The sequence below is a fragment of the Salmo salar genome, chromosome 15 (assembly GCF_965601325.2).
Source record: "Salmo salar chromosome 15, fSalSal1, whole genome shotgun sequence".
Lineage (NCBI taxonomy): Eukaryota > Metazoa > Chordata > Actinopteri > Salmoniformes > Salmonidae > Salmo > Salmo salar.
The window spans coordinates 14835498-14850519 of record NC_138305.1 but is presented as its reverse complement, the minus strand read 5'-3'; the positions used below and the strand labels follow the sequence as shown (position 1 = coordinate 14850519).

Here is a 15022-nt window from a genome sequence, read left to right as displayed (position 1 = left end):
ATTCACTACAGACAATGGATGGTAATGAGACAGCAGAGTATTCACTACAGATGCCACTTAGCAGACAGTACCAGTCAAAAGTTTGGACACACCTACTTTTTCAAGGGTGGTTCTTTATTTGTACTATTTTCTACAATGTAGAATAACAGGGAAAATATCAAAACGATGAAATGACACATACTGTATGGAATCATGTAGTAACCAAAAAAGTGCTAAACAAATAAAAATATATTTTATATTTGAGATTCTTCAAAGTAGCCACCCTTTCCCTTGATGACAGCTTTGTACACTCTTGGCATTCTCTCAACCGGCTTCACCTGGAATGCTTTTCCAAAAGTCTTGAAGGAGTTCCCACATATTCTGAAAACTTGTTGGCTGCTTTCCTTCACTCTGCGGTCCAACTCATCCCAAACCATCTCAAATGGGTTGAGGTCGGGTGATTGTGGAGGCCAGGTCATCTAATGCAGCACCATCACTCTCCTTCTTGGTCAAATAGCCCTTACACAGCCTGCAGGTGTGTAGGGTCATTGTCCTGTTGAAAAACAAATGATAGTCCCACTAAGCCCAAACCAGATGGGATGGCGTATCACTGCAGAATGCTGTGGTAGTCATGCTGGTTAAGTTTGCCTTGAATTCTAAATAAATCACTGACAGTGTCACCAGCAAAGCACCCCCACACCTCCTCCTCCATGCTTCACGGTGGGAACCACACATGCGGAGATCATCCGTTCACCTACTCTGTGTCTCACAAAGACACAGCAGTTGGAACCAATGATCTCAAATTTAGACTCAGACCAAGGACAGATTTCCACCGGTCTAATATCCATTGCTCGTGTTTCTTGGCTCAAGCAAGTCTCTTCTTCTTATTGGTGTCCTTTGTTAGTAGTTTCTTTGCAGCAATTCAACCATGAAGGCCTGATTCACAGTCTCCTCTGAACAGTTGATGTTGAGATGTGTCTGTTGAACTCTTGTGAAGCATTTATTTGGGCTGTAATCTGAGGCTGGTAACTCTAATGAACTTATCCTCTGCAGCAGAGGTAACTCTGGGTCTTCCTTTCCTGTGGCGGTTCTCATGAGAGCCAGTTTCGTCATTGCGCTTGATGGTTTTTGTGACTGCACTTGAAGAAACTTTCAAAGTTCTTGAAGTTTTCCGTATTGACTGACCTTCATGTCTTAAAGTAATGATGGACTGTTGTTTCTCTTTGCTTATTTGAGCTGTTCTTGACATAATATGGACCTGGTCTTTACCAAATAGGGCTATCTTCTGTATATCACCCCTACCTTCTGGAAGCAACATCAGCACAATAACTGTTCGTCGGGAGCTTCCTGCATTTGAAACCCTTTACAATGAAGATCTGTGAAGTTATTTGGATTTTTACGAATTATCTTTGAAAGACAGGGTCCTGAAAAAGAGACTTTTCTTTTTTTGCTGAGTTTATGTACAAATACTCCAGAGAAATATGCTGGGAGTGGGGTATTTGCTTTGGATATTAGTGACCACTGTCCCATTGAATGTGTGAGGGATATAAAAATGCCTAGTTTTAAACCTTGTTTTATCAACAAGAGGAATTTAAATGTGACCTTAATGTTGGTGACTTTGATTGTATTGCATCTATACCTGACCCAGAGTTGGCTCTGAACCATTTCTGAAATGTTTTCAATTGTATTGTAGATAAACATGCTCCCTTTGAATTAAAAATAGGTATTGGCCTTGGTTCTGTCCAGAGCTATCTGAAGTCATACACAATAGAGATGCTGCCTGGGCCAAAGCTAGATTCACAGACTCGGGCCCAGACTGGCAGTCATTCAGGCAATTTGAGAAATCTGTGTAAAACAAGTTAAAAAAGCTAAATCTGATTATTATGTTAATACACTATCTGAATGTACAGGGAACCCTGCTAAATTCTGGAAAGTTGTTACGTCAATGAAGGGTTGTGTCTCCTCTTCTCTCCCCCAATAAATTCATTTCGATTCTGGCCCTATTACTGACAAAATTGATATCATTAATGCATTTAATCACCATTTTATCTCTGTAGGCTTTATATTTGAATGTATTTCATAGCCAGCTCTTGAAAATAATAGTTTGGATGTTGATGGTGAAAATCTATTGAATCATACTGAAAATCCTGGTCAGGAGTTTCATTTCGGAAATTCGCTGATAAAGAAGTCATGTACTCTTTGCTAACATTAAACCCCAAAAAATCCACAGGGGCTGATCATTTGGAGCCTGGTCTGCTTAAGTGTGCAGCACCCCTTATTGCTGGCTCTGCAGCCCACATTTTTTATTTAACATTCTTATCAGGAAGTATTCCAAAAGCATGGAAATCTACATATGTGCTGCCACTCCATCAGGGTGGGGATACAAATGATCTTGACAACTTTCGCCCCATTTCAAGACTACCGTAATTTCCGGACTATAAGCTGCAACTTTTTCCCCACGCTTTGAACCTCGCAGCTTAAACAATGACGCGGCTAATATATGGATTTTTCCCGCTTTCAATTTTTTTCTCTCCAAAAAAAAAAAACACATTCTGTGACGTGCTCAGTTTTTTGGCGCATTAAGCTTTCATTAGACCAATGAAATTGCCGAACGGGTTAAGGTCAAACAACTTTTTTGTTTACTGTTTAGATTAAATCGAGCCCTCTCAAACTTCCCATCATTCTGATTACGATAGTCATTTTGTCACCCTCATCATCGCAAAGACACGGAGAAATGCATATGATGCAGCTTTCAAGTTGAAGGCGATTGATCTGGCTGTTGGAAAAGGAAATAGAGCTGCTGCACGGGAGCTTGGTCTTAATGAGTCGATGATAAGACGTTGGAAACAGCAGCGTGAGGAATTGACTCAGTGCAAAAAGACAACTAAAGCTTACTGCTAATTTTTTATTTTTTGTTACAAGCCGTGTTTCGTTAAAGCCTATTTATTTTTGTTACAAGCCGTGTTTCGTTAAAGCCTGTGTAAAGTTCATTTGTTTCAATGTACCTGCGGCTTATAGTGATGTGCGGCTTATTTATGTTCAAAATAAGAATTAAAAAAAAATTCAGTGGGTGCGGCTTATATTCAGGTGCGCTCAATAGTCCAGAAATTACGGTACCTTGTTTAGCTAAGGTTCTAGAATACTTGTTTAATGTACAACTTCATTCCTTTTTATCTGATAATTGTATTCTTAATATTCACCAATCAGGGTTTAGGCCTGGGCATAGTACTACCACAGCAACCACGCTAGTTGTTAATGATCTTGTCAATGCCTTGGATGCTAAAAAGAGCTGTGCTGCCTTGTTCATTGACCTGTCAAAGGCGTTCAACACTGTTGATCATTCTGTTTTGCTGAAGAAAGTGCAAAAAATAGGCCTGGTATATACAGGTTGTTTATGGTTTCAGAATTATCTTTATGACAGAACTCAGGGCCATCTTAATAGATGGGGTTAAATCTGAATTATCTTAGTGACAGAACTCAGGCCATCTTCATAGATGGGGTTAAATCTGAATTATCTTAGCGACAGAACTCAGGCCATCTTGATAGATGGGGGTTAAATCTGAATTATCTTAGTGACAGAACTCAGGCCATCTTGATAGATGGGGTTAAATCTGAATTATCTTAGTGACAGAACTCAGGCCATCTGGATAGATGGGGTTAAATCTGAATTATCTTAGCGACAGAACTCAGGCCATCTTGATAGATGGGGTTAAATCTGAATTATCTTAGCGACAGAACTCAGGCCATCTTGATAGATGGGGTTAAATCTGAATTATCTTAGCGACAGAACTCAGGCCATCTTGATAGATGGGGTTAAATCTGAATTATCTTAGTGACAGAACTCAGGCCATCTTGATAGATGGGGGTTAAATCTGAATGATCTTAGCGACAGAACTCAGGCCATCTTGATAGATGGGGTTAAATCTGAATTATCTTAGCGACAGAACTCAGGCCATCTTCATAGATGGGGTTAAATCAGAATTATCTCAGTGACAGAACTCAGGCCATCTGGATAGATGAGGTTGAATCTGAATGTGTTGAGATTCAAAAAGGTGTTCCTCAGGGTTCTATTTTGGGTCCATTATTGTTCACCTTGTATATTAATGACATAGGAAACACTGTTAATACTTGTAACATTCATCTCTACACAGATGACAGGTTTGTATTCCTGTGCCGCCTCAGTGCAGCTGGTCATTCGTGAGCTTCAGCATCACTTTGATTCAATTCAGAAATCACTTACAGATCTTAAATGAGTGTTAAATATAAGTAAAACCAAGCTCATGCTGTTCTCTAGTTCATGAAATGTTGACCCTGAGGACCTGCATATCTGTGCTATACATGGAGCCCAAATTGAACTTGTTTGTCAATATAAGTACCTGGGTGTCTGGATTGATGACAAGTTGTCCTTCGTAACGTATATAGAACATCTGAATAAGAAGCTAAGATTGCTTTTTTTATATCTAAATAAATCATGCCTCAGTATTGAAAATAGGAGAAAGATTGTTCAAACAACGCTTTTCCTTGTATTGGATTTTGGTGATATTGTTTACATGCATGCGGCAACCTGTTTGAAAACCCTTGGACGCAGTCTACCATTCAGCAATACTTTTATCACAGGGGACAATTTTAGGACATTGTAGTCTGTATAAAATGTGGGATGGACTTCTCTTTTATTTATTTACAAAGCAATCTGACAGAAACTCCCTCCATATGTAACTTAATTTATTCATTTAAGAATCATAAGTTACCAAACCCGTTCTCAGGAATGGATAACACCAGAGATCCCTTCAGTCTACAAAGATTTTTTTGCCCCTAATTTGTGGAACAATCTGCAGAGTTCATTGTTGAATGAGATTGCTTTTATTAAATGTGTTTATTTTGTTGTTGTGTGCTGCATTATATTGTTTTATACACATGTGTATGTTTTATTATTCTGTTTTTATTGTAATGTATACAGGGCTCACTTGTAAAATAGATTTTTAATCTCAATGTGACTCCCTGTTTAACTTCATCGGGGTAGGGGGCAGTATTTTGAAGTCCGGATGAAAAGCGTGCCCGTAGTAAACTGCCTGCTGCTCGGGCCCAGAAGGTAGGATATCCTCTCTGGGCTAGGTGGGACGAAATCGTCCCACCTACTCAACAGCCAGTGGAATCCCGTGGCGCGTTATTCAAATACCTTAGAAATGCTATTACTTCAATTTCTCAAACATATGACTATTTTACACCATTTTAAAGACAAGACTCTCGTTAATCTAACCACACTGTCCGATTTCAAAAAGGCTTTACAACGAAAGCAAAACATTAGATTATGTCAGCAGAGTACCAAGCCAGAAATAATCAGACACCCATTTTTCAAGCAAGCATATAATGTCACATAAACCCAAACCACAGCTAAATGCAGCACTAACCTTTGATGATCTTCATCAGATGACAATCCTAGGACATTATGTTATACAATACATGCATGTTTTGTTCAATGAAGTTCATATTTATATCAAAAACCAGCTTTTTACATTAGCATGTGACTAGCATGTGACTAGCATTCCCACCGAACACTTCCGGTGAATTTACTAAATTACTCACGATAAACGTTCACAAAAACATAACAATTATTTTAAGAATTATAGATACAGAACTCCTATATGCACTCGCTATGTCCGATTTTAAAATAGCTTTTCGGTGAAAGCACATTTTGCAATATTCTGAGTAGATAGCCCGGCATCACAGGGCTAGCTATTTAGACACCCAGCAAGTTTAGCACTCACCAAAGTCAGATTTACTATAAGAAAAATGTTATTACCTTTGCTGTTCTTCGTCAGAATGCACTCCCAGGACTTCTACTTCAATAACAAATGTTGGTTTGGTCCCAAATAATCCATAGTTATATCCAAATAGCGGCGTTTTGTTCGTGCGTTCAAGACACTATCCGAAGTGTAAATAAGGGTCATGGATTACTCCATGTTTTGCTTTCGTTGTAAAGCCTTTTTGAAATCGGACAGTGTGGTTAGATTAACGAGAGTCTTGTCTTTAAAATGGTGTAAAATAGACATATGTTTGAGAAATTGAAGTAATAGCATTTCTAAGGTATTTGAATATCGCGCCACAGGATTACACTGGCTGTTGAGTAGGTGGGACGCAAGCGTCCCACCTAGCCCATAGAGGTTAAGAAGGAAAGAAATTCCACAAATTAACTTTTAACAAGGCACACCTGTTAATTGAAATGCATTCTAGGTGACTACCTCATGAAGCTGGTTGAGAGAATGCCAAGAGTGTGCAAAGCTGTCATCAAGGCAAAGGGTGGCTACTTTGAAGAATCTAAAATATAAAACATATTCTGATTTATTTAACAAAAAAGCGTCCCACCTAGCCCATAGAGGTTAACGAGAAGTGTATCTTTAAAATGGGATATAATAATTGTATGTTTGAGAAATTTGAATTATGAGATTTTTGTTGTTTTGAATTAGGCGCCCTGCTATTTCACTGGCAGTTGGCGAGTGTCCCCCGCTAGCGTCCCACATACCCCAGAGAGGTTAAAGAAATAATACAAATAAATATAAAAAAAACTTGTCACAACACAACTGATTGGCTCAAACGCATTAAGAAGGAAAGAAATTCCACAAATTAACAAGGGACACCTATTAATTGAAATGAATTCCAGGTGGCTGGTTGAGAGAATGCCAAGAGTGTGCAAAGCTGTCATCAAGGCAAAGGGTGGCTGTTTGAAGAATCTCAAATATAAAATATTGTTTAACACTTTTTTGGTTACTACATGATTCCATATGTGTTATTTCATTGTTTTGATGTCTTCACTATTATTCTGCAATGTAGAAAATAGTAAAAATAAAGAAAAACCCTTGAATGAGTAGGTGTGTCCAAACTTTTGACTGGTACTGTATGGGTAGTCTAGGGAATCGAAACCACTGTCCTGGCATTGCAAGAGCCATGCTCTACCAACTGAGCTCCAGAGGACCACATGACAGACAAGTCAAGTACACATCCACAGAGATACAGTATTTTTCAGTTGGATGAGTTGAGTACCTTGCATTGATTTTACATTAAATTATAAATTATTTATTGTCAAGAGAGAGGGAGGGGAGAGGGAGAGAAAGAGAGAATCCTTTATCTTACACTCTGCCTCCGACTCTTCCTCATCATCATCATCATCATCGTCATCATCGCTGTCCTCTTCACTCTCCTCCTCCTTTACGATTCTCTGTCTGGCACTCTTAAATACAGACTGGAGCACGATGGAGTCCTCATAGATCTACAGCACATAGACATAACATCATAGGTCTACAACACAGACACCACGTTATAGATCTACAACACATAGACATAACATCATAGGTCTACAACACAGAGACACCACACCATGTTATAGATCTACAACACATAGACATAACATCATAGGTCTACAACACAGAGACACCACACCACGTTATAGATCTACAACACATAGACATAACATCATAGGTCTTCAACACAGAGACACCACACCACGTTATAGATCTACAGCACATAGACATAACATCATAGGTCTACAACACAGACAGACACCGTGTCATAGACATTATAGTATGGGATTGGTTGAAGCTCAACGTTAAATTAAAATCTCCCTATCATCATATCTAAGCCAACATGACACCAATGTCGATGAAAGTTTTCGCAAATCAACTTGATTGGAGGTACACAACACACTCCCTGCCTGTCGTCATGATCTGTCCGGCCGTTACCAAGAACCACATACCGGATTGTTGACAGTGTTGTTAGCATTAGGGTCGTCAGACAATGTTTTGTCCAAACCTTGCTCAAATTCTAGACTTCATATTAAAACGAGACTACAGCGTCCATAATGTGACCATTACATTTAGATTCCTTTGGACTGAATACGCTTGTAGGTGCAACAGTTTTTATAAAATTCACAATTTATTGCTCTCACGTGCACATTGCCGTCCATTAAGAACCAACGATGTCCTACCTTTTTGTAGCATTTCTGACAATGCTAACATCTTTTCATCCAAATATCAGAGTTCTAAAAACCCTCTTATGATGGGATAGAAGTTCTTATGTGATTAATGGTGGTCGGACACATATATATGAAGCTAGCCACAATAAGGATTAGCGACAATAGTGGACTTTGCTGTTATCCTTCAAAATAAAAGTATGGCATAATTCTACTATTTGTATTCATTTGCATCACTGTCAATGACATACTTTGATTTTGAAGGCAAACCGCAAATTCCACTATTGTGCCTGATCCTTATTGCTGCTAGCTTCACAACACATAACCCGGTCCGGCCGAGCCTCACTAGCCAGATGAAGCTAGCTGGCTGCTTATAACGTTAACTTTGGGCAACAGGGTTAAGTAGCTGGCTAGCTATTTATTTTCATGAACTGAAGTTCAATTTCAATAGTCGAACAACAAGTGGCAACCTAGCTAATACTTACTCAAGGATTCCTAAATCATTGCTAAGAATAATGAAAATGACTGCAGTTTCTACTGGTCATTGTTTTCAGGCTGGTTGTATTGGTGCTAGCTAGGTACGAAGCTAAAGCTAGCTACCCCAGAAGTTGCGGTCGAACAAATGATGCTTTATTACCAATGCCATATTGTAAACACATCGTTCGTGGCCGGTGTTTGCTTGTTTGCAGAATTTTTTGTACAGCTTTGACAGTGCTACTGTATCTTTTTTGACACGCAAAGACCCGAATGGCGTTCCATAGTATGTATGTCGTGAAGCTAATAGCAGTGACGCTATTACTGTGTAACTCCGGTAGGGAAACATCTGAAAAATAGCGAGGGTGGTAGTGTGTACTGGTGATCGACCAGTCGGCGAAAGCCAACATCATCCACGACAGAGAACGGTTGATTGTCAAAGGCAATGAATTCCATTATCTTGGCTTTAATGGATTTCACCTTTTGAGTTGTCTCGCTTACATTTTCTTACTCTTTCAAATGTCTGCTCGACTTGTTGAATGCTCGATCCACACAGCAGACATTGTGGGCAAGGTTAGGAATGCTGTGTTGCACGTGTAGCGCAAAATTTTACATGGCGTAATTACGTCATGTACCTACGTTATATAGGTACGCAAGGCAGCTTTGACATAGGTTTTTAACATTGCCGTTAAACTAGACATCGGGCCGATACCGATATGTTCACCGATATATCGTGCATCCCTAGTAGTAGGTCAAAGCTGTGTTCTGGAAAGCCTTGGTAGTGCATGGGTGAAGTAGGCATTATGGTGCTCATATGAATTTCCTTTCTTAATTCGGCTTCAGACCAATACCTATTCTCACTTAAAACAGACAATAGATCTACGACACATAGACAGGCAGAACATCATAGATACTATTACGGAAACCCAGACGCAAGCTGCCCAGTGACGCGAGCCTACCAGATGAGCTAAATGCCTTTTATGCACGCTTCGAAGCAAGCAACACTGAAGCATGCACGAGAGTACCAGCTGTTCTGGATGACTGTGTGATAACGCTCTCGGTAGCCGATTTGAGCAAGACTTCTAAACAGGTCAAAATTCACAAAGCTGCGGGACCAGATGGATTACCAGGAGGTGTGTACTCAAAGCATGCGCTGACCAACTGGCAAGTGTCTTCACTGACATTTTCAACCTCTCCCTGACTGAGTCTGTAATACCTACATGTTTCAAGCAGACCACCATAGTCCCTTTGCCCTAGGAAGCAAAGGTAACCTGCCTAAATGATTACCGCCCCGTAGCACTCACGTCGGTAGCCATGAAGTGTATTGAAAGACTGGTCATGGCTCACATCAACAGCATTCTCCCGGATACCCTAGACCCACTCCAATTTGCATACCGCCCCAACAGATCCTCAGATGATGCAATCTCTACTACTCTCCACACTGCCCTTTCACACCTGGACAAAAGGAACACGTACAGTTGAAGTCAGAAGTTTACATACACCTTAGCCAAATACAATTAAACTCAGCTTTTCACAATTCCTGACATTTAATCCTAGTAAAAATTCCCTGTCTTAGGTCACTTAGGATCACCACTTTATTGTAAGAATGTGAAATGTCAGAATAATAGTAGAGAATGATTTATTTCAGCTTTTATTTCTTTCATCACAATCCCAGTGGGTCAGAAGTTTACATACACTCAATTCGTATTTGGTAGCATTGCCTTTAAATTGTTGAACTTGGGTCAAATGTTTCAGGAAGCCTTCCACAAGCTTCCCACAATAACCCTGAGTCAGGTTTGTATGCCTCCTTGCTCACACACGCTTTTTCAGTTCTGCCCACAAATTGTCTATGGGATTGAGGTCAGGGCTTTGTGATGGCCACACCAATACCTTGACTTTGTTGTCCTTAAGCCATTTTGCCACAACTTTGGAAGTATGCTTGGGGTCATTGTCCCATTTGGAAGACCCATTTGCGACCAAGCTAAAAAAACCTTCTAACTGATGTCTTGAGATGTTGCTTCAATATATCTACATAATTTTCCTCCCTCATGATGCCATTTGTTTTGTGAAGTGCACCAGTCCCTCCTGCAGCAAAGCACCCCCACAACATGATGCTGACATCCCCATGCTTCACGGTTGGGATGGTGTTCTTCGGCTTGCAAGCTTCCCACTTTTTCCTACAAACAAAACGATGGTCATTATTGTCAAACAGTTCTATTTTTGTTTCATCCAACCACAGGACATTTCTCCAAAAAGTATGATCTTTGTCCCCATGTGCAGTTGCAAACTGTAGCCTGGCTTTTTATGGCGGTTTTGGAGCAGAGGCTTCTTCCTTGCTGAGCGGCCTTTCAATTTATGTCGATATAGGACTCGTTTTACTGTGGATACAGATACTTTTGTACCTGTTTCCTCCAGCACCTTCACGAGGTCCTTTGCTGTTATTCTGGGATTGATTTCCACTTTTCACACCAAAGTACGTTCATTTCTAGGAGACAGAACGCACCTCCTTCCTGAGTGGTATGACGGCTGCGTGGTCCAATGATGTTTATACTTGCGTACTATTGTTTGTGCAGATGAACGTGGTACCTTCAGGCATTTGGAAATTGCTCCCAAGGATGAAACAGACTTGTGGAGGTCTACAATTTTTTTCCTGAGGTCTTGGCTGATTTCTTTTGATTTTCCCATGATGTCAAGCAAAGAGGCACTGAGTTTGAAGGTAGGCCTTGAAATACATCAACAGGTACACTTCCAATTGACTCAAATGATGTCAATTAGCCCATCAGAAGCTTCTAAAGCCATGACATAATTTTCTGGAATTTTCCAAGCTGTTTAAAGGCACAGTCAACTTAGTGTATGTAAACGTCTGACCCACTGGAATTGTGATACAGAGAATTATAAGTGAAATAATCTGTCTGCAAACAATTGTTGGAAATATTACTTGCGTCATGATGTCCTAATAAACTTAGAAAACTAGCTTGTTAAGAAGAAATTTGTGGAGTGGTTGATAAACGAGTTTTAATGACTCCAACCTAAGTGTATGTAAACTCCCGACTTCAACTGTATGTGCGAATGCTGTTCATTGACTACAGCTCAGCGTTCAACACCATAGTGGCCACGAAGCTCATCACTAAGCTAAGGACCCTGGGACTAAACGCCTCCCTCTGCAACTGGATCCTGGACTTCCTGACGGGCCGCCCCCAGGTGGTAAGGGTAGGCAACAACACGTCTACCACACTGATCCTCAACACGGGGGCCCCTCAGGGGTGTATACTTAGTCCCATCCTGTACTCCCTGTTCACTCATGCCTGCATGGCCAGGCATGACTCCAACACCATCATTAAGTTTGCTGACGACACAACAGTGGTAGGCCTGATCACCGACAACGATGAGACAGCCAACAGGGAGGAGGTCAGAGAACTGGCAGTGTGGTGCCAGGACAACAACCTCTCCCTCAATTTGAGCAAGACAAAGGAGCTGATCGTGGACTACAGGCAAAGGCGGGCCGAACAGGCCCCCATAAACAGCGACGGGGCTGTAGTGGAGCGGGTTGAGAGTTTCAAGTTCCTTGGTGTCCACATCACCAACAAACTATCATGGTCCAAACACACCAAGACAATCGTGACGACAAAACCATTTCCCCCTCAGGAGACTGAAAAAAGTTGTCATGGGTCCCCAGATTCTCAAAAAGTTCTACAGCTGCACAATTGAGAGCATCCTGACCGGTTGCATCACCATGGTATGGCAACTACTCGGCATCTGACCGTAAGGCGCTACATAGGGTAGTGCGAACGGCCCAGTACAGCCCTGGGGCCAAGCGTCCTGCCATCCAGGACCTATATAATAGGCGGTGTCAGAGGAAGGCCCATAAAATTGTCAGAGACTCCAGTCACCCAAGTCATAGACTGTTTTCTCTGCTACCACACGGCAAGCTGTACCGGAGCGCCATGTCAAGGACCAAAAGGCTCCTTAACAGCTTCTACCCCCAAGCCATAAGACTGCATTTCACGGTAAGGTCTACACTTGTTGTATTCGGCGCATGTGACAAATAAAGTTTGATTTCATTTGATCTACATTACATAGACAGGCACAATGTCATAGATCTACAACACATAGACACCATGTCATAGATACACAACACATAGACAAAACATGATAGATATACAACAGACAGACAACATCAAAGATCTACAACACATAGACAGATGTAACATTATAGATACACAGCACATAGACATACAGACCATCACAGCTCTACAACACATAGACAGGCATAAGATCATAGATTTACAACACATAGACAGAGGTAACATTGTAGACCTACAACACATAGAAAATACCAACATCATAGATCTACAACACATAGGCTGCGTTCAGACAAGCAGCCCAATTCTGATATTTTTTTCAATAACGGATCTTTTGAACATTCAGATCAGCTCTGACAAAGATTTGAAAAGATCTGATGTGATTGGTCAAAAGACAGATTGTTGAAAATAAGATCACAATTTGTCTGCCTGTGTGAAAGCAGCCAGTGACAGACATAACATCATATACTGTATCTACAACACCTAGAATGGTAGCACATCATAGATCTACAACACATAGACAGACCTATCATAGATATACAAAACATGGAAATACCTATCGTAGATATACAACACATAAACATACATATCATAGATATACAACACATAGACAAACCAAACCATGTTATAGAGCTACAGCACATAGACAGACGCAACATCATAGATATACAACACATAGACAGGCTGAGGAATATTGTTCAGGGTTAGAGGTCAGAGGTGACTGACCTGTGACCCCTCCAGGTTAAAGGTCTGAGCGTTGTGACAGAGCAGCATCACATCCTTCTCCAGGTCAGACACACTCCTGAACTTGTGGCTCCGCACGCGCTCCTGGAAAGAGAAACACACACACACACACACACACACACACACACACACACACACACACACACACACACACACACACACACACACACACACACACACACACACACACACACACACACACACACACACACACACACACACACACACTTTGGTAGGTTCATCTGTCTGTCCTTACTACTATATCAGGTGGTAGGTTCCTGTCTGTCCTTACGACTATATCAGGTGGTAGGTTCCTGTCTGTCCTTACTACTATATCAGGTGGTAGGTTCCTCTGTCTGTCCTTACTACTATATCAGGTGGTAGGTTCCTCTGTCTGTCCTTACTACTATATCAGGTGGTAGGTTCCTCTGTCTGTCCTTACTACTATATCAGGTGGTAGGTTCCTCTGTCTGTCCTTACTACTATATCAGGTGGTAGGTTCCTCTGTCTGTCCTTACTACTATATCAGGTGGTAGGTTTCTCTGTCTGTCCTTACTACTATATCAGGTGGTAGGTTCCTCTGTCTGTCCTTACTACTATATCAGGTGGTAGGTTCCTCTGTCTGTCCTTACTACTATATCAGGTGGTAGGTTTCTCTGTCTGTCCTTACTACTATATCAGGTGGTAGGTTCCTCTGTTTGTCCTTACTACTATATCAGGTGGTAGGTTCCTCTGTCTGTCCTTACTACTATATCAGGTGGTAGGTTCCTGTCTGTCCTTACTACTATATCAGGTGGTAGGTTCCTGTCTGTCCTTACTACTATATCAGGTGGTAGGTTTAATATGTATTATCTGTTGTTAGGTACCTTGATTTTCTTGAAGTCAACAGGTTTCCTGATCAGCTCGTAGTACTCTGGCAGCTCTTTCCTGGACGGCAGCTGGACAAACACCTCTGACAGCTGTCTATTAGACCTGTTAACAAACAGACTTTAATATACGAGGTATGGTAGTAGGTGCCAGGCACACTGGTTTGTGTCAAGAACTACAACGCTGCTGAGTTTTTATACACATATACAGTACCAGTCAAACGTTCTACATTGTAGAATAATAGTGAAGACATCAAAACTACGAAATAACACATATGGAATCATGTAGTAACTACATTTTTGATTCTTCAAAGTAGCCACCCTTTGCCTTGATGACAGCTTTGCACACTCAGTTTAAAGTTTTAATATCAGACCAAATCATCCAGAACTATTGGCTGCTCACCAACACCTCTGTCCATCAAAGTCACACAATGACTTCTCTCTCACCCCACGTCAGAACCACGAGTCTTAAACATCTAACTGTGCCCAGTTATTAGTCACAGAGCTCAGTGTTGTATCATAATTACTGACATTGAAGCTTAGTGCTGTTCCATAATAACTCCTGACATTGAGGCTTAGAAAACACCAGAGTGTTCCTGTCTAATAGAAAACAGGTAGATAATTCCTGTCTAATAGAAAACAGGTAGAGAGTTCCTGTCTAGTAGAAAACAGCTAGATAGTTCCTGTCTAGTAGAAAACACCAGAGTGTTCCTGTCTAATAGAAAACAGGTAGATATTTCCTGTCTAGTAGAAAGCAGCTAGAGAGTTCCCGTTTGGTAGAAAACACAAGAGTTCCTGTCTAATAGAAAACAGGTAGAAAGTTCCTGTCTAAAACAGCTAGACTTCCTGTCTAGTAGAAAACAGGTAGAGAGTTCCTGTCTAATAGAAAGCAGCTAGAGAGTTCCTGTTTAGTA

The 15022-nt window shown here is 40.9% G+C and overlaps 1 protein-coding gene across 4 annotated transcripts in view; it reads right to left on the bottom strand.

Moving 5' to 3' along the window:
- smarca2 (SWI/SNF related BAF chromatin remodeling complex subunit ATPase 2) overlaps positions 1-15022 on the bottom strand; it is a 159754-nt gene that overhangs the window by 14866 nt on the left and 129866 nt on the right. For all 4 annotated transcript variants that reach the window (XM_045695465.2, XM_082961596.1, XM_082961597.1 and 1 more), the window contains 3 exons: positions 14109-14214; positions 13225-13326; positions 7108-7243 (listed from right to left, as the gene is read on the bottom strand). In XM_045695465.2, coding sequence (XP_045551421.1) covers positions 7108-7243; positions 13225-13326; positions 14109-14214 — 344 coding nt within the window. The remainder of the gene's footprint in view (positions 1-7107; positions 7244-13224; positions 13327-14108; positions 14215-15022) is intronic.